General features: G+C 42.6%; 1 protein-coding gene across 1 annotated transcript in view; it reads right to left on the reverse strand.

Annotated features, from left to right (window-relative positions):
• The window catches only part of dock4b (dedicator of cytokinesis 4b), a 109,164-nt gene that overhangs the window by 34,927 nt on the left and 52,571 nt on the right, over positions 1–21,666 (reverse strand). The window contains exons 13-24 of the mRNA XM_061071210.1: positions 17,787–17,912; positions 14,983–15,107; positions 14,245–14,407; positions 11,892–11,998; positions 10,193–10,346; positions 9,135–9,232; positions 8,855–8,938; positions 7,613–7,713; positions 6,613–6,694; positions 4,770–4,940; positions 2,270–2,462; positions 1,321–1,457 (exon numbers count right to left, since the gene is read on the reverse strand). Of these exons, the coding sequence (XP_060927193.1) occupies positions 1,321–1,457; positions 2,270–2,462; positions 4,770–4,940; positions 6,613–6,694; positions 7,613–7,713; positions 8,855–8,938; positions 9,135–9,232; positions 10,193–10,346; positions 11,892–11,998; positions 14,245–14,407; positions 14,983–15,107; positions 17,787–17,912 (1,541 nt within the window). The remainder of the gene's footprint in view (positions 1–1,320; positions 1,458–2,269; positions 2,463–4,769; positions 4,941–6,612; positions 6,695–7,612; positions 7,714–8,854; positions 8,939–9,134; positions 9,233–10,192; positions 10,347–11,891; positions 11,999–14,244; positions 14,408–14,982; positions 15,108–17,786; positions 17,913–21,666) is intronic.

A 21,666-nucleotide genomic window follows, 5' to 3' on the forward strand; every position in this document is an offset into this window, starting at 1 on the left:
ATAAAATGGTGTGTGTTTGTGTGTGTGTGTGTGTGTGTGTGTGTGTGTGTGTTTGTGTGTGTGTGTGTCTCCCTCTAGTCTCTACTGCTACAGGCAGGTCTTGGACAGAGCGATAATGAGAAGGAGCTTGAGACTGGCACATTGGCTGCCACCGCTGTCACTTCCCTTTAGATGCGGTGCCACTCTGTGTGTGTGTGTGTGTGTGTGTGTGTGTGTGTGTGTGTGTGTGTGAGTGTGTGAGTGTGTGTGAGTGTGTGAGTGTGTGTGCGTGTGTGTGGTTGTACGTGTGTGTGTGTCTGTGTCCCACTGGACGCCTTTACCAATAGCTGCCCCTCTGGCAGCGCACAGTACAAGTCAGGCCAACCCAGGCTGCAGCCACACAAACACACATAAATCACACAAACATACAGTACACACACACAGCTAAAAGTGACTGCCGCTTGAACAATACCCATTGCTAAATTGATGGGTCTCATTACCGCACTGCGAGGCCGCCAAAGTCCCTGTTTCCGAGACTAATTGACCGTAAACACACAACAAAACAATCTGTTGTCGCAAAGTATTGGCGAGGAAATTGCCATAAGACTAATCCCTGGAGCCTTGACTTCCTTTAAAGCTATTTTCCAGTTGTTATGTAGGCAAATCGTACCCGTTGCCCTCTGGAATAGCAGAGAAGTTGTAGCTGCAGCTCAGGATAGTGTCACATGGTTGTGTCATCTATAATGAAATCTATAAGGTATTAATCTATATGAGGGAGATCTGAGACAAAGGTACATCTTGTGTTGGATTTGAACTTATTTGTTGAAGCTGAATTTCTACAATATTTTGGAAAATACACTTGATCGAGTAAACTCTCAACATTGTCAAATTACTCTTTAGAGCTGGTGTACCTTTAAAGCTTGGTTGGTAAAACAGAATCCAATAATAATTATAATAATATTGAATAATAATACCTTATATAAAGCACTGTTCAGTTGCAAAGTGCTTCTCAAGAAGCAAGACAACAAATTAATCAAAATTTCACAAGAGATTTTCACTGTTGTTATTGTAAATTACTGTTCAGAGGAAATAAAATCTTTCATTGACTCCAGTAGCATCGATACTGATGCTTCAACCTCTTTAAAAACTTGTACAGTGTTACATCTATATAGATATCAACACTATTCCAATAGACCCTGTGGTTTGCGGAGATATACACTATTCATTTGAGGCATGACATTTCCCAGCAGGGATTTGGGAAAAGGGCCTTGTGAGCGGGAGGTTAAAAGAAGACACTGATGACTCTGTCGGCCTAATTTCCTCGGGCAGGTGAACACTCACCGCGGTGCCGTTCTCCTCCTTCTTGATGAGCGACAGCATGCTGGTGAGGATGCGGGCGCACATGACCAGGTCACGCTGCTCCTGCATGTGAGCCTGCAGGACACGGAGCACCACCGGCAGCAGGATGCACCGCGATTCTGCAACACACACACACACACACACACACACACAAACACACACACACACACACACACACACACACACACACACACACACACACACACACACACACACACACACACACACACACACACACACACACACACACACACACACACACACACACACACACACACACACACACACACACACACACACACACACACACACACACACACACACACACACACGGTGAGCTCCCAGACATCAAACACAGAAAACATTTGCATTAGTTTTCTGTGCGTGGCTTGAGTTCATGTTTTGCTTTCATTTCATTTCTATAACATAATTAAATGTATATGTGAGGTAATTCTCTATGTGACATTAATGTGTTTTGCATGAGAGATGTTTATCGTGTTCCATTTAGCCTTCAGGAGGAGACTGGAAATAAAACACTGCCACAGTAATTTGTTTCGGTGCACCGTCTTTATTAAGAGCAGCTTAATGACATGAGTAAGTTGCACTGTAGGGCAACAATTAGCCGAGGTGTGCTCTTGAATTAGTGCAGGACTGTGTCCTGTTACAGTGTAATATGGACTAAAAGCCTGTGTGTACAAGCTGCAGGAGAAAACAAAATGCCACTTATCAGTTTGTCAGATTCATTGTGGATGAAGCCATTTATTCTGTTTATCTGTTTGTTTCCCTCTGTGCTGTTTATTTTTCCTTCGTGTTCATAATCTCCTTGCAAACATCTTTTGTATTGGTGTTATTTGCTCACAGTAGTGTGTTTACCAGGCTTAATCGTGCTGGTGTTTCAGAGTGTAAATAAACTGTGCGACTGTTTGGTTACCTGGGTTAATGTAAAGCTGGCTCTCCACGGTTTTGGCGATGCACTGCAGTTTGACGGCCTCCAGGGGGCAGTCAGCGTGGACGGTGGTGGGCAGGCTGCCCAGCATCTCCCTGACGAACCCGGCCACCTCCCGCACGGTGAAGATCTTCAGCAGCTCGCTGTAGACGGCTGGGAATGTCCTCAGGAACACGGCCTGGACAGAAACAGGCAGTGTTGGACATGCAGACACAAAATTGAAAAAGCCACCACTGGCAAAATATCATATATTTCTGAAATTAATTTGCTGATTCTTGACAGGCAAAATCCCTCAAGCAAAGCATTTCAATTTATGAATATAATGCTTAATCAGTACATTTCAACACATTTTCCACATCACATACTATTATACTAGATATTATAAGGGAATCACACTATCATGCTGATGCAAAGCTCCTGGGCAAAGCTTAGAAATAACAAGTTCTGTTAAATGATAGAAGTGCTTATTACACACGATTCTGTTCATTTTATTAGCAATATGCAAACAGAATTTATTCTCAGAGAGCTGGGAGAACATTTCTTCATGTGTGGGAACCTGTTTTAAATCACTGGCCTAGACTGGTTTTGGTAGTCAGGGATAACGTGGATTAATGTGAAGAAGTGCTCACTGTCACGTTTGACAAAAGTTTAGTTAAAACAGTTAGAACAAGGACTTTTACAGTACAGACACTTTTTAAAAGGTTCATCGTTGGAATCTGCTAATTTGGAAACTTTCAGATAGACACTGGCTCCAGAGAGAATTTAGATTTTTGTTTTGCATTTATCTAAATAGATTAAATCCATTCTAGTGAGGTGATTTAACACACCTACCCATTCAACACACCAGTTGATGCCCCCAAAAAGTTTAAAGATAAAGGTTATGTTTCGCAGGTAGTTACAAACCTGGGAGGACCAGGTTAAATAAACAAAATTCTGAGAGCATCAATTGTGGAAACTTTTCACCTTCTAGTTTGTGTTACTATTGTCCAGCACCGAGTGTTTATCAAGTTTGGAGGTTTGTGCTTCTGTGTATTTTCCTGATGAAAAACATGGTGGCAAGTCAACACAGATTGTCCCTATGAGCATTTAGCAGAGGATTCAAATTCCATCTGTGCACAATCCTCTATCGACACGGAATTCACAATATTCATTCATCACCACTCTGATGGGACGACATCAGATGTTGAGTCGACCTGTGATGTAAAGTCTGACATTAGAGGTTCCAGATTGTGTGTACCTGGCCCCCGCGGCCTGTGTGTGCCCACGTCCCACAGATTAACAGGCATTAGCCTGACCTGTATCCTCAGGCTGCAATTGTTGTGTTGAGAATACGGATTAGTCCAAATCAGAAGTAAGTGGAGGGATGACGCAGCGCTTTTCAGATTACACAGAGAGAGCCCGACGAGAATCTAATGTTACACTCATGATCTCACTCTCACGTACGGCGGCAGAGGAGTTTCACTCAAGAGCTTTAACAGAAAACAAGAATTCCAAAAGCAGCCAAAGTGAGCCATTGTTTATGAAAAAACTGAAATTAACTTCTTCACAATAGACAGCTCACTTAACCTAACATCTATGACTTGACCGCAGTGAGCTGCTCTGCTGGTTTCATTGTGAACATCCGCTGTCCCTCACTTCCTTCGTGGTTTTGTTTCCGTTCTGTTGTGGCTTTGCATTAGTGTTTTCAGTTCATGGCTTCAAAAAGAGGCCGACGCAGTACAAAAGGATTTCTATTATTACAAAGAAGTACTCTGCTTTTGATTACGTTACTCTTTCTGTCTCTCGAGCGCATCGGTATAATTGTTCAAATGAGCTGTGAAAAGAAAACCTGGTGGAGGAATAAACCTGATGAGAATTATTTTTGCCTTAATCCTTGAACAAAACATATGCTCAGGGCTGACACGGGGGAGATAAACACCAAGAAATTAAAAGAAAAGAAACTGCTATCACGCTTTGGAGAATTAATACGTGCACAGAGGTCTGACTTGAATAGTGAGAATACAGGAAAGGCGATGAGGAGAAGGAGGAGCAGGCAAATGGGAGACGATGATCAGATAAAACACAAACAGACTCACAGAGGAACACACAGGTAGCACCGAGGCGGTAATTCTGGTATTTCTCGGAGGATAATGCTTAAAAAAAACGCCACACACAAACAGCTGCCGTGTAATTACAATTATCTATGGCGTCTTTAACTTGTTTGTTTAGCTCTGGTTTGAAATGAGCGAAGGCGGCCGTCCTGCTGTGTGAACCTCCCACCGGAAAAAAGGAAAAGCTGCCGCAGAAAATTCCTGTTCCGACTCCAGGCCCTCCGGCGGCGTGAAATTAAATTACAGTCAATTTCTCACCTATCACGGCTGCATTAAAAATCAGTCCTCGAGACAGACAGCGTCATGTGGTGCACATGTGTCAGCAGGCAGAGATTTAGATATTCACGGACGCACACTATGACCATAAAAAGGCAACAGCTGCATGTGTACAGTACCTGTGTTTGTGAGACGGGGCTGATGCCTTTGCTTTCCTGCGACAGGAAGAAGCGGATGGACATGAAGAGCTCGTGGATGCAGACCCTGAACTCGTCCTCGCTCTGGCCTCCCGTCGCCAACGAGAAGAGCCGGCGGGATTGGATGATGTACTTGAAGATGTACTCGCTGGCCTGGAGGACAAAGGGAACAATCATTCTTCATTTGTGCCGGGTAATAAAAAAAAAGCAAGCCAGACTCCCCTTCAAGCGAAAGAACAATGTCATACTGAACTTTCACCTCATGTGTATTTAATCCACAGATGAAGTTTTACGACTCAATTTCATTTTAATTTAACTGTGAACACTTGTGTTGAAATTACAAGGTCATTCACCAACTGTGATAGTAAAATCATTGTTTAAAGTGATTTAGGATTTCATAAATATTTGAAAGTTATGGCAAATGTTTGCTTGACCTTTTTATAGGAGTGTTAACAGGAGATGTTTTAGTTTTTTGAGAAGCAATAAGAGAAATTAAAAATCTTAAAGCAACGCTCTGCAACTTTTAACCTTGAAGTAGCAGCTTCAAAATGAGTTGATGGTTCACTGACGTGTGTCAATCGTAAGAATCAGGCCCGGCAGTTGTTTCAGTTACATGAGTGGTTTGTTATTTTTCAATAAATGAAGCAGGGGGCGCTGTTGCTTAATAAATCAACACAATGTTGCTTTAAGACCTGAACTTGGATTTGGGACTTATGACGGTTAATTTACATGATTTCATAAATTTTATAGAAATATAACTGGACAAGTAATTGAAAAATAATTTTAACTAAAATAACCACATTTTGACAATGATTTAGATAATTTAATTCAAACATTGTTGGATTACTTATAGTACTAGATAACACTGTACTATTGCATTGTCATATCATTAAAAGTATCAGTAAATAGATTTTCTAGGGAAATTGAACTTGTTAAAAGTAGGTGCTCTAAAGCAGAGGTTCTAAACTTTCCAGCCCCTGACCCCAAATGAACGGTGCCTTGTGACCCCCACTGTCTACAGAGATGGTTGAGGCAGACAGAGGATATTGATCTGAGTAAGTCCACAGAAAAAAACCCTACATGCACATGTTTCCTGTGATGCTGTAAACCGACCTGTTAAAAACTGATGGTTTCAAAGAAAGCCTGAAAGCAGAATATATTATATTGATGGTTTTATTTTAAATTTAACTTATTTTCTTTGTCATTTTTTTGATGATCATTGCTAAATGTGCTTCTTCTAATTGTTTGTTTTCTGAGAACCCTCTCGGGCACACCCATCGTCGTCCACAGCTTGGGAACCACTGCTCTAGAAGCCTGATAACAGATGTTTTATTGATCGAGTACATGAGGAAACACATCTGCTCTCTTATTTAGTATTTCCTGCATGACAACAGTTACTTGCATCAAACATTAGCTCCTGGTGCAGGATATATTCAGTGAATGATAAATGGGGAAACTGCACAACAGGAGCTGCACGTTGCTTCTCTGATGGTGCATCTGCATGAGCCATTAGAATAATGTGATGTGCATTCCAAGCACCAGAGGCACTGCATTTTATTTTCTGCTGATTAAAATTGCAAGCGGCGTATCAGACAGAGGAAGGGAATAATGAATGGCATTGTGACATACTCACTGCTGATGTGGAGATAAATTAGCCTGGGGGGAGCTGACAGAAGTGTCAAGTTTGTTTGTTTGTGTTTCTGGATGCATCTGTGTTGACTGTGTAATGTGTGCGCTGCTTGACTCTGCGTCTGCGGAGACGGCTGCATGTAGGAGTGTACGACGGAAATATCTCAGTCTGCTTCAGTGATTCCAAGCGCCTCACCTTGAGGACCTGCTGTATGTGATCCTGGTGCTCTGCGTCAACAATGCGGTCCACGTACCACTTCAGCACTTTGATCAGGTCCCTGGAGAGAAAACACACGGACATGCACGCGCACGCACACGCGCACACGCACACGCACACACACACACACACACACACACACACACACACACACACACACACACACACACACACACACACACACCATCAGCATTCCCCTCCAGCAACATCACACAAGGTCTCCCAGTGGATTTGGAAAAAATATAGATCAAGCAACGCACAGTTTATAAATGAAACACTTCACATCTGTTTACATCAATTTCTGGAAAAAACTTCTACCACTCATTTACTCATAAATGTTTCATGAAGCTTTAATGTATAAAAAGCTGATTTGAATGTTGTAGTGAGGAATACTGATCTTAGGATGACCAACAAATCCAATAAAACATTTAAATATGGACATTTTGGAAAGAATATTAGATATCAGATACTCTAGAGAGGCATTGTTTCCATCCAACAGGAAACTGGTGTCAGAAAAGGAAATTTTCTCATTTTGATCAGGACTAATTGACACCTTGCTTCTCTATTTATAACTTAAGATAGTTCCAATTAATGTGTAATACTTCTAATGAAACAAAATCACAGGTAGAAGAGTTTAAAGCAGATGGATGTGCCAGGAGCAGCAGCAGCCTGTGAGCAGTGAGAACTGAAAAAAACATGAAGACAGCTGCAGCACAGTGTCTTAGCCTGTGACAGATGGGAGGAGAAGAGATGTGATTTAATAATTCACTTTTCCTCAGCCAGGGGGCACCATTTTATTCGCACTTCAAATCAAAGCCTGGAGCTGAGTGGAGCAGCCTCTCAGCTCTGATGCCGGTTGACCTCTACAACTGCCTGTGATGTGACACTTCATTATAATACAGTACTGCAGGCTCGAGCTGTCGTCTTAAAACAGCCACGTTCACAGACATGAAGGCAGAAATATCATCGTCCCACGTACCTGTAGGACAAAGCTCCAGCAAAGTGGCTCTCGATGTAGGTGTCCATGACGGGTTTGAAGTGCTGGAATTTGCTGTCCTGGAGAAGGTTGATGATATGGACCTGGACGTAATGTATTAAGAGAATTGATTATTAAACAGGATTCCTTTACATAGAACATGCCCTTCTTTTAACCCTTTAAAATACAGTTTTCTAACGAGGAGTATTCGGGCAAGCCGTAGGAAAATAAAATGAGCTTTCATTTTGACGACACAGAAAACAGTTTAAATTACAAGATAAGAGTCACTTTAAGAATAAATCAGGTTGTAAAAAGCAATCTGTAGAGTTCATATCACCACCAAGAACAAACAAGTCTCCTTAAATTTAATCATGTGGAACCACATAACACTCACTCGTGTTCATTTCTGGAATTTTTTTCGTCAAGACCCATGAATTATCCACTGATATATTGGTAAAAACGTCACAAGATATTGATGTTTACACTGAGTGAAATATTCAAAGTAAAAATTATATATTTTCCTGACTACACCCTCATCAGATGCATATCTCGTCAATAAATTTACACACATTTACCAAACAGATTTGGTTCTTTGAGGACTTCAGGGAGATTAAACTGCTGAAGACAACTAATTTAATAAATTATAGTGATATCTCTGAAAGAGTTGATTTATGAATTTTCAACTTGAAATTGATGGGGTTGAAAAAAAATAGTAGATTACACATTTGAGTATAGAAAACAAATCAAAAAACGAAATAAAATCCCATAAACCCCCAAAAAACTGAAAGTTAATCAATAATGACAAGCAAGCTACAGCCATTCCGAAAGTTCACTTGTCAGACTTGTTGGATTGATCTCAGAAACCACAAAAAGGAAAGTTGATGACTGCACCGGCTCGCTGGACCTTTCCATCATTTATAATGCTGCACTGCGAGGAGAGAGTGTACTTGTGTCAGTGTGAGAGACTGATGAAGAGAGAGAGCGAGACAGACAGAGAGAAAAGAGACGTAGAGAGAGAGAGAGAGAGAGAGAGAGATATCGATTCCCGACCTCGCTCTATCGGCGCAGTGCAGCATGACCAGGGTGAGATTGGTTCAGCGAGCTCTGGAGCGATACATCACGAGACATTCACCTGTTTCTCTGGGTTTGACTGAAATGCGATGAGATTGTGCTCGACACAAAGGAAACGGAGAATATCACAAAACCTCCACGGAAACGAGTGGACCATGAGGACGACTTACTTACCAGTGAGTCAAACACCTTCAGCCCGTATCTCTGAGAACTTTCATCCAGAATACCGAAGAGAGTGTCCAGTGTGTCCTGAAGAAACTGGCAACGGGAGAGGGAGAAAAAATAAGTTTGAACCTAGTGCCACAGAGCTGAAGCTTTAAATTAACTCCACTTCTACAGAACTTGCTGAAAAACACACGTGGACTCAAATCCAATCAAAAACAATCAATACTATGAGAAGAGAGAGAGCAGGAGAACTCAGGGGGCCCGAGAATGTGATGATCTGTGAGCCTACTTTGACAATCTCCGAGCCATCGATCTCCTTCAGCTTGGAGAGGCTGTCGTTGATCCTTTCGGGGTGCGCTCTCCACTTCAACAAGTCCAACATATCACCTGCAGAGAAATAAGAGGGAGACAAGACAGTGAATGAAGAAGATAGGAAAATCAGAAGTAACAAGCAGAAGAGAAACGTCTTTGTTTGTTTGTTACGCGCACCTCGCCACACTCTTCAATTAAAGCCCCAAAATCCAGATAAATTATATTTTCAAGTGCAGAGGGATAAAGGAGATATAAAGTAATTTTCCTGAGACACGGCCCCCAAACGTAGGCATGAATAAAACATAAACCTGGAGAAGAAAGTCTTTCAGCCGTCTCTTCGGATTCTGTTCAATCTGAAGCGTGCGTGTCTGCAACTTTATGTGGGAATTTGTGTCCATGTGTGCATCTGCTTGTTTATCTGTGCGTGTGGTTGCTTTGTTTGTTGCAATCTGTCAAATAAAGTCTCCTTCAGCAAATACTCGTAATCAATTCACCAACAGACTCCAGTATATTAAGGAAGTCAATTCTGTCCGTAGCTTTTTCTGTTTATTTATTCTACCAGATATTTTATGAGATAAAAAGAAAAATTATTCACAGTGTTTGAAATTCTGAAGATGCACTTGACTGGTAATATAGTGACGTTTGAAATGCAAAAGTAACTGAGTGAAGAAAAACAAACGTCTCCTTTGAAGTTCACTATATTTTAATTCATCCTCATAGTTGGATAAGGATTTTTTTCATCATAGATAAGACTACAGATCCGTACTCTGCAGCCTGGATGCACATACACATACTTTCTCACTTTCTCTTGAGACCAGGTATTAACATCCATCATTTACCTTAAACATGTGGCAGTTCACCCTTTTGTTTGCCCTATGTGAGGTGTTGATCACCATCTTTGGCTGCAGTGCTTCAGTGCTTCGCTTTCTGAATTATACATATGCACGGGACTAGATTGTGCCGCAATATACAAGTTAACTCACACCTCGCTAGGCAAGTAGCCAAAAGACGACTCAATCCCAGAGTCTAGTTTACCATTCTGTGTGAGCTTGGTGGAGCAGAGGAAGCTGGTGATCCAGAAAGACTCCTTGGTGCCCTTCAGCGTCTGGTTGTTGGACGGGAGGTTGGCCTTAGAGAACGGCAGCTTCAGGTAGCGCAAGCAGTCGGCCAAGCTGGTGTTCTCCTCACACTGAAGAGAAACAAGAGAGGCAACAGAGCACAGTTTAAATGAGGAGAAGGAGGCGATGCTACCACAATGCTAAAGATATGATGGAAACACTGTTTAAATGCCAGATTATTTGTCAACATGAGTCTGGATCAACTATGAGCGGTTTGCCGGGTGTTTATTAGTTATGACTGAAACATGTGAATCTACCAGTCCCAGAGCATCAACAACATGATGTGGTTTCTGAGATGTGTTTCCATTCTGTTGCGATGAAGAGACTGCACATAATGGTGAGGTTTAGTTATTTTCAGGGCTTTAATGCGGAGCCCTGGTGCACAGCTGAGGTTGTTTGAGCTCCAAAGCTTCCACACAGTTTGGACTGATTCGTCTGTCTATTTTGGGTCTGATGAGAAACTAGGCCATGCCGGTTTCATTGAGCTTTTCAGCAACTTCCATCTGGCATTACAATGGGCCCTTAACTCCCCCCTCTTCCCCGTCCACCCCGATGGTGGGAACACACCAGGTAACCAAAGTGGTCCTCCCGAACTGGCAGGCTCAGTCTAGGAAGTTATGTAACAGTAAATCTGAGAAAGAAAAAAAAAAACGAGGACCATAATAAGAGGAGACTTTGTTTTATAAGACATCTAAAATAAACCGGAGTTAACAGCGGAATAAATAATCAGACTTTTTGGTCACTGCTCCGCCACAGCAATAAAATGTATTATTGTGCTCCATGCTTTTTTCCGCTCTCCGCAAAAGCCTCGTTTGTGCACACACCCCTCTTGCCTGCAGCTGAGGAAAAGCATGTAGTCTGCAATTATTGTCAATTACACCCAAGAGGATCTCGCACAGGCTTTTAACTCAGGAAGACGGACATTTTATTTGTTTTAGTCGTTTGATGTGTCGAAGACGAAAAGTGTGAAAAGATGACTGGGAGTCTCCGAAGGTCTGTAAAACGCAGAAACTGGACATAAAGGTCAAAACTAAACACTGAGATAGAGACGGGCGCTGCCGCTCTGAGACGACATGCATCAGCCTCGGCCTGAAATGAAATGTGCCAACTTCCATTCGAGCGCCAAGTGTTTCTTACAGGAGCAAACAGACATATATTAACACTCACTTGTGGTAAAAATTGAAACCTCACAGCTTGGCGATGTTGCATAAGTGGACGTTAGTCACTGAGCTGTAATGGAGGGATGTGAGCTGTTTGTCAGGCTGCAGCGGCAAACGGCTCAACAGCAGAGTGACCGTGTTTTGCTATTTAGAGCAAATGATTTGCGTGATCATATCTAGATATAAAGTAGCCTTGACGACCTGTGTGACACAATACTGTGAGTAGGTTCACACATGACAAATTCACTGGGTGATCATGAACATTTGTTCCCTCTGCTTGGAGACATCTACTGTTATGTCCGTTCATATAATGTCTAATCTCAAATATGAGGTATTAAATCCTGAAATTGAATCAAAATATAACTGTGTAGCCCAAATTTACAGATATAGATGAACATTTCTGCAGTGCACTGTGTCATTGTCCGAGTGTTGGTAGTGAGGGTGAGTGGGTCTTACCTTGTGGATAATGAGCTCATGGGTGCCATCTGGCAGAGTCCTGCCATCCTCCTGCATCAGAGGAACAAAGGAGTAGCCAAACAGTTTCTTCTCTCCCTTGTCTTTAGCTGCCAAACAACAACACATGGACATGACATTGAGTCCAAAACACACCAGCACAGGCTGCCAGCAAGCAAATACATATCAAAAGATAATATTGTGACACCGATGCTGCTTTTCCTCATAGTGCAGTCTAAGGTGTATATGTTGAAAAAGGAGAGAAGAAGAACAACTCAGAATTTTAAACTTTTCATTGGGGCAGAAAACTATTGTTGAACTATTATGTCTAGAAGTTAAAGGTAGACTGAGTTGTGCTGCGGAGCGGAGAAACAGTATTACCTCTGCCAAAGTCTTCACACCAACTTTGTCAGCAGGATTATGCAAAAACTACCTTCCATAAAACTTGGTGGAAGGGTGGGACACGGGCCAGAGAACAACCCATTAAACTTTGACATGGATCTGGACTGCACAGATCTATTTTACTTTCTCTAGTGAAGTTGTTGGTCAGGCTTTGATGTGTTCATGTACTTTGAATGTGAAAAAAGCATAACATGGAGGATATAGACAAAATGTGCTGCATTTATGTGATTAGAGAGTTTAAACAAAGAGCAAGAAAAATAATCAGGTGTGACAGGCATATAAATAATTTAAAACATTTGCTTGTTAATCATACAAACATCTGTTTTGGTTAAGAAGTGATATTAGGTGCTTGTGAGAGATGAGCAGCCCTGATGAGCCCTCGATGACAACCGCAATGCATTTTGATGAGAAACACAACAGGAAACCATCAAGTTCCGACCATAGCATGGAAACACTCTTGTGGGCAGCGTGACATCTAATGCATCTATACCCACATAGTCCCCCCCTCCTCCTCCTCCTCCCAGCCCTCTAAACAACCTCGATCGACAGCTCAAACAGCGTCTGATTACGGTGCCTCTGTGTATTTAAGAAGCTTTTTAAGCTCTGGGCATCATTTGCATGATTACATGTAATCTGATTTATCTGCTGCTTTGACAATAATGCGCTAAAGCGCGCACAGCAGGAAGCAAAGGTTTCTATTCAGATTCATTCATCCAGCGTCAGTCTTGTGTTTATGTTTTGTGTCTGTGTTGTCTCCCCCAGGGGAAGCACGAGTTACTCCACCGGTGACATTTTATGTCTGTCTTACTTTGCTGTGATTAAGTTTTCACACCAGGGAATTTATTGCTTGTATGTGGTTTTTGTTTTTTTTGCTTTTCGTTGTGTGTGGTTCTCCTCAGACAGGTTTTTCTAATCTATAAACCTTCACAGACTTGGGCACAACGAGATTAGGGAAGATTAAGTGGTGCTGTGAGAAATGCAGGCTTAGCGGAGCTTGCCAGAACAGGTAGGGGATAGATAGATGTATGTATGTGGAGCAAATACATTACACTGTCGTCGGGAATTCAGGGTTTTAAATTTCTAAACGTTCAAAGACCTCGTATTTTATGCTGTCTACGAAAAGAGAGAAAAATGAAATTGGGGCTCTTCTGACAGCAGTAAAGGTAAAGTACGACTACGACGACAAATTATTTCAATTGTTTGAGGAAGTCAACAAAGAGTCAGCTGTAACAAAACAAAGTATTTGCACTACTTAGGCTGTCAGGTCCTTAAACTCCCCTTTAGCCTCATTTAGGAACAACTCTCAACTCCCTGCAAACAAATTAACAAATACAGCTGCTGCATAAAAGCTACAAATACAAGACCATTTAAGCATATTAACAAAATTGAGCTTTTCTCTCCCTCTTTTTGTCTGCACAGGGAAGTTGTCCCTGAATTTGTGAGATTGATATGATTTCCTCAGTTTGGTGTCCCCACAGGCTCCTGAACCGGGCTCCTAATGGGCAACCCTGGAGTGGTAACGCTAGCACTGGCGGTGCTAATAAGGCTACTATATCTACTGCAAACTCCAGTTTGGCCTGATAATATCAGCTTGTTATGAGAGAGGAGATCTAGCCTTCTCTCCCTGTGGCCCAGAAAGAGGGCGGGGGAGGCCGGTGAGCCGTATTTTGGTCATAATTAAAGCTTTGTCTCATTAGGAGGTGAGGAGTAGGACAAACAGTCTCATTATGAAAATACTGAAACAAGCGCATTATGAGGAAATAATCTATTTTTGAGGCGGCAGCAGCCTTGGGGCTTGAGGCTGCATGGTTGGCAGGTTGAAGCTGGAAGAAAAGTGGAATGTTCACTGTGCTTGTTCTCCATGACAACACCTCTTTACTGCTGCACCTCCAGAGGATGCATGAATCTGTCTGGGGCGATGTGATCGAGTATCGGCAGTCCCAGCGCCACTTACTGGAGCAGTGTCGGAACTCGAAGCGGACGTGCGACCCCCGAAACATGTCGACCGGGATGGGGAGCTTGATCTGCTCCGCCCAGCGCGGACTGTTGTTGTGGTACAGCACCAGGGAGTGGTACTCGTCCCCACCTGGCTCCCCCGAGCCGGCAGCCACGTGACTCTGAAAGACGGAGAGAGAACGAGACAGTGAGCAGAGCGGGAGGAGGCAACTGATGCAGAGAAAGAACAGGAAGTGGAGAGAGGAAATGAGAGGCCATGACAGGATGTGGTATAGAGCGAGCACGCGATGAATTAATATGTGAGACATGGGTCGAAAACCGTACACACGCGCCACAAATGCTAATTGAGGAAGGAATGACCTGGTTTGTGTGTGTGTGTGTGTGTGTGTGTGTGAGGGTTGAATGCGCCACGGCGGCAGAGGCGCGGTGGCAGCAGGGTTATATTTGAGTCTATTTTCTTTCTGAGGCCGAGGCTGCGCAGGAAACCACAGAAGCAGACTGTCACTGTGCTGCAGCAGAAATGAGCAACACACTGGAAAGACACTTCTCAGTTTGTCACCTGGGTCAGCGATATTTAAATAAAGAGCTTGGCTCCAAAAGAAAGACACATACTATTTAGTAAAAAGGTGAGTTGAATAAGATCTTAAATAAGGTTTTTACTGTTCTTAAAGTACTTCAGAAATTAAGAATTTTCCTGATAACAGTGACGGTCTTTGTGAAAAAGATGTTTTCTTACCTTGAGGATCTGTCCGTCAATATCCAGCACGTACACGGTGATCTCTACGTTCCTGGCGACGCTCTTCCCTCCCTTCTCAAACTCTCCTTTCTCCAGTGCGATGTAAAGGTCATTCCTCATCTCTCCTGTAGGAACAGGGGAAAGAAAAAAAAGGCGACAGGGCATTGATTATGCATACGAGCAAGAATTATTAATGATCTGTCTGCAGCTTGACGACAACTTCTGGTGTAATAGTCCGTGACAGCGGTGGACAGCTTTTACATTGTGGCCATTTAAAGATAAATCTTCTGCTGACATGACATCTAAGCTTCAGCTCATGAACTTTGACCACCTGAGAATGCATGATTTAGAATATGCCATATCAGATCCTGTAGCGATACTACCAGTGCAGGTTTTGTGGCTGATGGTTTTGAAGAGCTATACGAATATAATATGATTTGATTGGGTTATCTGGCCCATATAGGGGATATAATGTTTACACATGACCGACATACATGTGCACAATGAAGAAAAACAGTGTATACAGAGTGTGGGAATCATAAAAACAAAAATATGACCCATGAACTCTGATGCAACTCTGAGTCTTTGGTCAAGTGGAGTGTGAGGGAATAATCCTCGGAAGTAATATTCGTTTTTTTTTTGTTCTTAATGCAGCTGAATGCACAATGTCTGGCTTGGGCAACACTTTAATTTCCTTCTGTAGAGGAAGTCAAAGTGATCTGGGTGAGAAAGGACAGGCCTGTTTCCTCTGTAGTCTGACACATTGTCAAATAAGTTCCCTTAGTGTGTGCGTGTGCTCATCATATCTCCATCTCGAGGGTCAGCATTGATTTTCTGCTCTTAACAACAGTAACCATGGCAACATTAGGCATTCTATACACACACATACTGTCGGCTGGCAGCGCACACACAAAGACTTCAGGAAGGTAGACACACAAGGGAGCAGTTTTCTTACGTACAATGGGAAAACAGGAAGTGGGAAAGGTAGGGGGCAGAGCTGCTGGACGAGGAAAAGAGTGAAAGAAAAAAATCGGAACAAGACACAAAGAGACACGAATCCAGCAAAGAGGGAGAGTGGGGGGAAAAGAAGGGGAGACGGTTTCCTGAGCCCAAGGGCAGAGGTACACTTGCAGAAAAAAGGGTGAGAGCGCTCAGCGTTCAGGGTTTGTAGTCAGACAAAGACAAAGACAGTGAACATAAATCTGTGTTAGTGAGACGCTGGGGGACCCACAGTCTGGGCTTCCTCTTTATCTCAGTGACCAGGCAGCACACCTCACTTATTTAAAAGAACTGCTCTGCTGAGGACAAAAAAAAAGAATAAAAATCAGTCCCCTGACGTCCAGCGCTCATAAATGAATGAGGAGACAAAGGGTGAGACAGCTCATTCAGCCGCTTTCCCTTTGATACGTTCCCTCCTGTATATGTAAATATCTTACATATTACATCATGAGACATTCAAGTGGCTGTACATTTGTCACCTAGGCAACGAGGCCCCATCCAGATAGGCCCGGGGGGGGGGGGGGGGGGGGTTCTGCAGGGGTCCTTTTTCGAGCAGCAGGCTGTATGAGTGATGTCTATCTACCTGAATCAGGGAGAATATTTCATCTATCTGAGGGCGCCCTTAGGTGGAGATCACTCACGCAGCGAGCGTTACCAAGGCAACTACAGCAGACGGGATGATGATGAGGCAGATCAATGTCTACTATATATAAACACTGGAAAACACATCATTAAGTTCTTAGCCTCAAGGATGCCAGCTAAAATATCAGGTCGGAGGTACATATTATAAAGATATAGATATAAATTAATTCAGTTTACTTAGGAAACAAGTGTAGATTATCATAAAGAAAAAAACATTTAACTGAGAAAGCAAAAAAACTGGATTGTTTTTTTTATAATTTATTGGTTGGAAATTGTAGTTTTGATGAATAAACTAAATATCGCTCCTCCAGTGATCACCACACTTTACTTTTCCAGGAAGAAACGGTTTCCAAGGAAGTTAAATGAGGGAATTAAAAAAACCAGAAATCCCCATTTCTTCTAACCCAGCTGTAAGCATAACAGTAAATAAATTACGAGTTTTTTAAATGTCCAAATAATTCCAGGAAGTCTCAAAAGAAGCTAAATAATTTAGTTAGGCGGTAATACTGTGTAGGGCTGAGTTGTTCATCCACCATCAGACTAGTTTGTCTATTTGCATGAAACTAAAAATAAGGAAACTTCTCAAAATTCAGTGAAGCCAAAACAAAAACTAAAAAATAATCCAAAAACTTTAACACACAGAGACAGAGACTCTGGTGCACGGACATCTTTTTATACATCTTTGGTACATGTCTGTTCATTCAGATGTGAAGGTGACTCTTAGATCCACATAGCAAGGACACAACGTGCAATAAGCAGGAAAGTCCTCTTTTCAGTTTTTTTTGCAATGAATCCATGTTCTTTCAATCATCCAGGACTAAATTGAGTTTTTCATTTCTGTATTTCTGCGGTCAGCAGTGATATAACCTAAAGCCATAGTTTGTTAAGTTTCAGCTCAATTGACTAATGTATTATCAGATATTTTCATTTTCTGAGCCTGATTTCACCCATCGATTTGTTGGTTCAAAATAATTTCTTATCTGTTTTTTATGTAGGCCTATTTATTTATGTATCATGTAGCACTAGATGAAGTTTAACTAGAGATGATTTCAGAAGGAGGACAATTGAACATCTGGCTCAAGGTTGCGGAGGACGACAGCTTTGCTTTCTTTCAAACACTTGCTCTGTAAGTTCTGGTTCATGCTGTGTTCGTGATGTTCTACCTGGCATGATGACGTCGGAGAAGCCCAGTTTCCTGGTGATGGACACGCCGCGGGTGAACAGGACCATGTACTCCCGTCTCAGCTGCTCGATGTCACCGTGGAGAAGCTGCAGAGCCACCGCCAGGCCTGAAATGAAAAAACGGCAACATTTAAAACGTATATAGTACATTTGTATTTGCAGCAACAACATGGCCATTTTTAAACCTCATATATTCTACCAAAGACACAAATAATGTATTTGTGAACTCAGAAAAAATGTTAACAAGGGAATAATTCAGCTGGATGGACCATATCTGTTAAACCTGCCATCTTCTACACGTAGGTCCATAAAAATAGCATGGACGCCCAAATGCAAACAGCCTGTGAGACAGGCACCGCTTTTTTTTTAACAGGAGGAAATCCTACATAAAGGCTGCTGCCTGGAATCAATATCCTTATGCAATAATTTCAAATGTCAGCACAGCTAAATTAAAACAAAGCTCCAGATACACAGCTCCTTGATGTGCATGTGAGTGTCTGTCAGTGCTCATGACAAGGAGAGGCAGATACATTAAGAGCTAAACAGCAAGGGAGCACACCAGAGAGACAAGTCGACGATGACGATTATTGCTGTGGATGTTTTCAGGAAAGTTGGGCGGCAGCGGTGAAATGGTTCATTAGCTTTGCGAGAGATTTCCGTCACTGAGAGTCAACAAAGAGACGTGACTTGTTTGTAAACGTGTTCGCGATGTGCCAAACTAAACAGAGCAGCAGAGACAGAGCAGGAAGAGGTTGAGGGGAAAAAAGAGGTTTCAGGTTCTCAAGCTGGAGCCAAATTGAGTATCTCATAGAAACGCACTAATATAGAAAACATAATTCTGTCATGTGTGGATAATGTTCTTGTTTTATTAAGTTATGTGGAATGGAAAAAAGGAAATACTAAGATGCCAGGTGGTTTACAATCACTTTTTAAAACATTTTCCGAAACATCTTTCTGTGGCCATGATACCTCTTTCTGGTAAAACACAAGTCTACTCTTAGTCGAAATTTAGACAAATATTGAGTCAACGGGGTTTGCCTTTGTACGGCGGTACAGAGCTACAGCTAATACCCTATCTTGCCATGTTACCTCGACTGTGGCTGCACGCCAAATTCAAATTTGTCTTGCCACAGTTTGTGAGGTGTTTTTCTCTGTTGCTGCATTGTATAGCTTTGTGCAGCAATATCGGCGACCATAAAGTTGTTGAACTGTGAGTTTTCTCACATGTGAGAGCCCGTTTTTCCCTCTTTAGCGCATGGTCACAAATGCGCGAAGGCGAAGCAAATATCACCACCACACCAATGTATTTATTCATTCTCCACCAATGTGGAGTTCAACTTTGGTGAACTTTGAACCTCAACTTTGACCCTTGACATTCGCAAATCTGATCGGTAACAGTCGGATCCTGTGGCCCCATGAGAGGGCCGTTTATTTGCGAGAATGTAAACCTTCCTACTGCCTCAGATTGAATGAATTCTGTGGGAAATGCTGCAGAGAAAGTGAAACAAAACTCCTAGATCCGTATTTGGAGCCATACCAAAATAATAAATAATTCAAACCGACACACAGTCCATCAACTGTAGTTCAAAGTGGCACAAAGGTCCGGTGGGAATTGAGAGGAGAGTCCCATTAAGTTCAGGGGAGAGGTTTTTTTTTCCACTCAGGCCTAATCTGCTGGCCCCTTAATGTGGATCAAGCCTTTGGCATCAAAACACACATTAACACAAACACAAACATGCTCTAAAAGCTACAGCCGGGCTAAAATTAGGCAGACCAGATTCATTACTATTCTGCCTGAAAGATGGAGCTGAGGCTGATAAAATAAAAAAGAATAAAAAAACAATCTCAACCCTTGCTCCTCTCTGCCCACCCGGCCTGCCTCGTCACAAACTCCAAAACAAAACGTTGGAGTTGTCGCAGCCTCTTCTGTCGCTGCCTACGCCTGCGTGTGGAGGTGGGAGCCGAATTAACTACCTGACCTGACTCACGCTCAGCCAGAGTCTTATGAAAGACGCTTCAACAGTTATACTGGGCTACAAGCGAAACGAAAAATCAACCTCTCCTCTCATCAACTCTACGTCTCGTCTTTCGAGTTTGATCATCCCGAGAGTGACCCTGAAACATGCAGGTAAAGAAGAATGAGATATTCATTAGGCTACATGCGGACAAAACAACTGTCTCTCCCTCGCTGCCGCTTTATTACCCAACAACCGCGTGTTCTTTATATTCTAAGGGCCGTGCATTCGTCTCTCCCCTGCTAATTGGCTGCTAATAGGAGACTTCTGGCACGCTGCCAGGTCTGTTTAAGAGGAGAGGATCACAGCGGCTCACACACACACACACACACATACACACACTCGTGCAAAGACGAGGCGCACAAATGGCACACACATATACGCACATTACGTTATCTCAGTCCACTGCACTCTTGTTTTAATTGCCCTCCTGACACTAAGTATAATAAATGGTGGCCTTTAAATTATGCAGGGTGTTCCATAACTCCTGCACGGACATTTTACTGAAACATGCTGAAGAGGAGACCCTGACCTGTTTGCGAAAGATGATGCGTTCAAGTGTTACGTATTCTGTCATGTTTCTCCACGGCAGAGTATTCCCCCCTTTGGAAGGAATTGACTTTTCAGACGAGTAGCACTGAGCGGTTAGCGATGCTACAGCTGTTTTGCATGAAGAGTGGGCAGGACACTGTGATGTACGTGCAATTAAAGGCAAGAAAAATAAAAAGCAATCTCAGACATTAAGGCCATGAGGTTTATATGTTCTCATTGTGTCTGATGCGGGTTTTGTCCGCCCCAGATTCCTCCCACAGTCCAAACACACACAGGTTAAGAAAAGTTCACTCTTCATGATGAAACGCAGTTTGGAGAGCAGACATACTAGTCGGGGGTCTCACTAGGTGAAAGTTCATGTAGTGTGTGACCCCCTGACGCGAGGCATGTATGAACATCTCAAGACCGCAAGTTGTGAAAGAACGCACGCAAGAAAGAAGAGAGTCTGAATAATCCTCCTGCTCTGCTGTGTAATCACAGGTCACAGGCTGGAGGAGAGCTCAAACGGTTCTGTTGACAGTTGTAAAGAACGGACACATTTTTCTACAGTCTAGATATTAAGTCTGTTTTGGAGTCTGATCTCTCACCCAAGTCAGCTGGAATAGAATCCAGTGCCTTGTGACCCTCACATGATAAGCAGGAGGGACGGATGTTACCTAGAAATTTTTAGTTTACTTCAAACCAGTTGTTGAATGTGGATCTTCAAAAAGGCAACTTGTCTCAAACGTTACCAGTCCTACTCACGCCAGAGGCAGAGCAGAGTGAATGTGTGTGCGTGTGTGTGTGTGTGATGTAATTAAAAGGGATAGAGGAAGTTAAAAAGAGCCAATCCGAGCACAGTCCTTGACAAGTGAAACTGAACTATGGGAGCTAATAAAAATGGTGATTAATACACGCAGCCCAGACAGATGAATGGTGCTCATAACACGTAAATGAAACCTGGTATCGAGCGTTCATTATCTTTTAAAATTGAAGCGATTACCTCTGCCTTGTGATTAAAGCGCTTTTTCCTTCATTTCATGGGATCAATGTCAAATTCAGATAAGTGGTGGAAACAGTCTTTTGGGACAAAGTTGTGTGAATTAGCTGCAGCTCTTCTCTAATGCACTTTGAAAGAGGAAGCACTGCAGCAAATCGGCCCGTTCGGCCAGATCAATGTCTCGGGGGGACAGTTGATCAATAGCTAACATCCAAGTGTTTGTGATAAACTGCAGCCAGAGAAGGACACAAACTCATTCATATAATTCACTTACGTCTGTTTATGATGTGTGTGTGTGTGTGTGTTTGTGTTGGG

Source organism: Limanda limanda, chromosome 1 (assembly GCF_963576545.1).
Source record: "Limanda limanda chromosome 1, fLimLim1.1, whole genome shotgun sequence".
NCBI lineage: Eukaryota > Metazoa > Chordata > Actinopteri > Pleuronectiformes > Pleuronectidae > Limanda > Limanda limanda.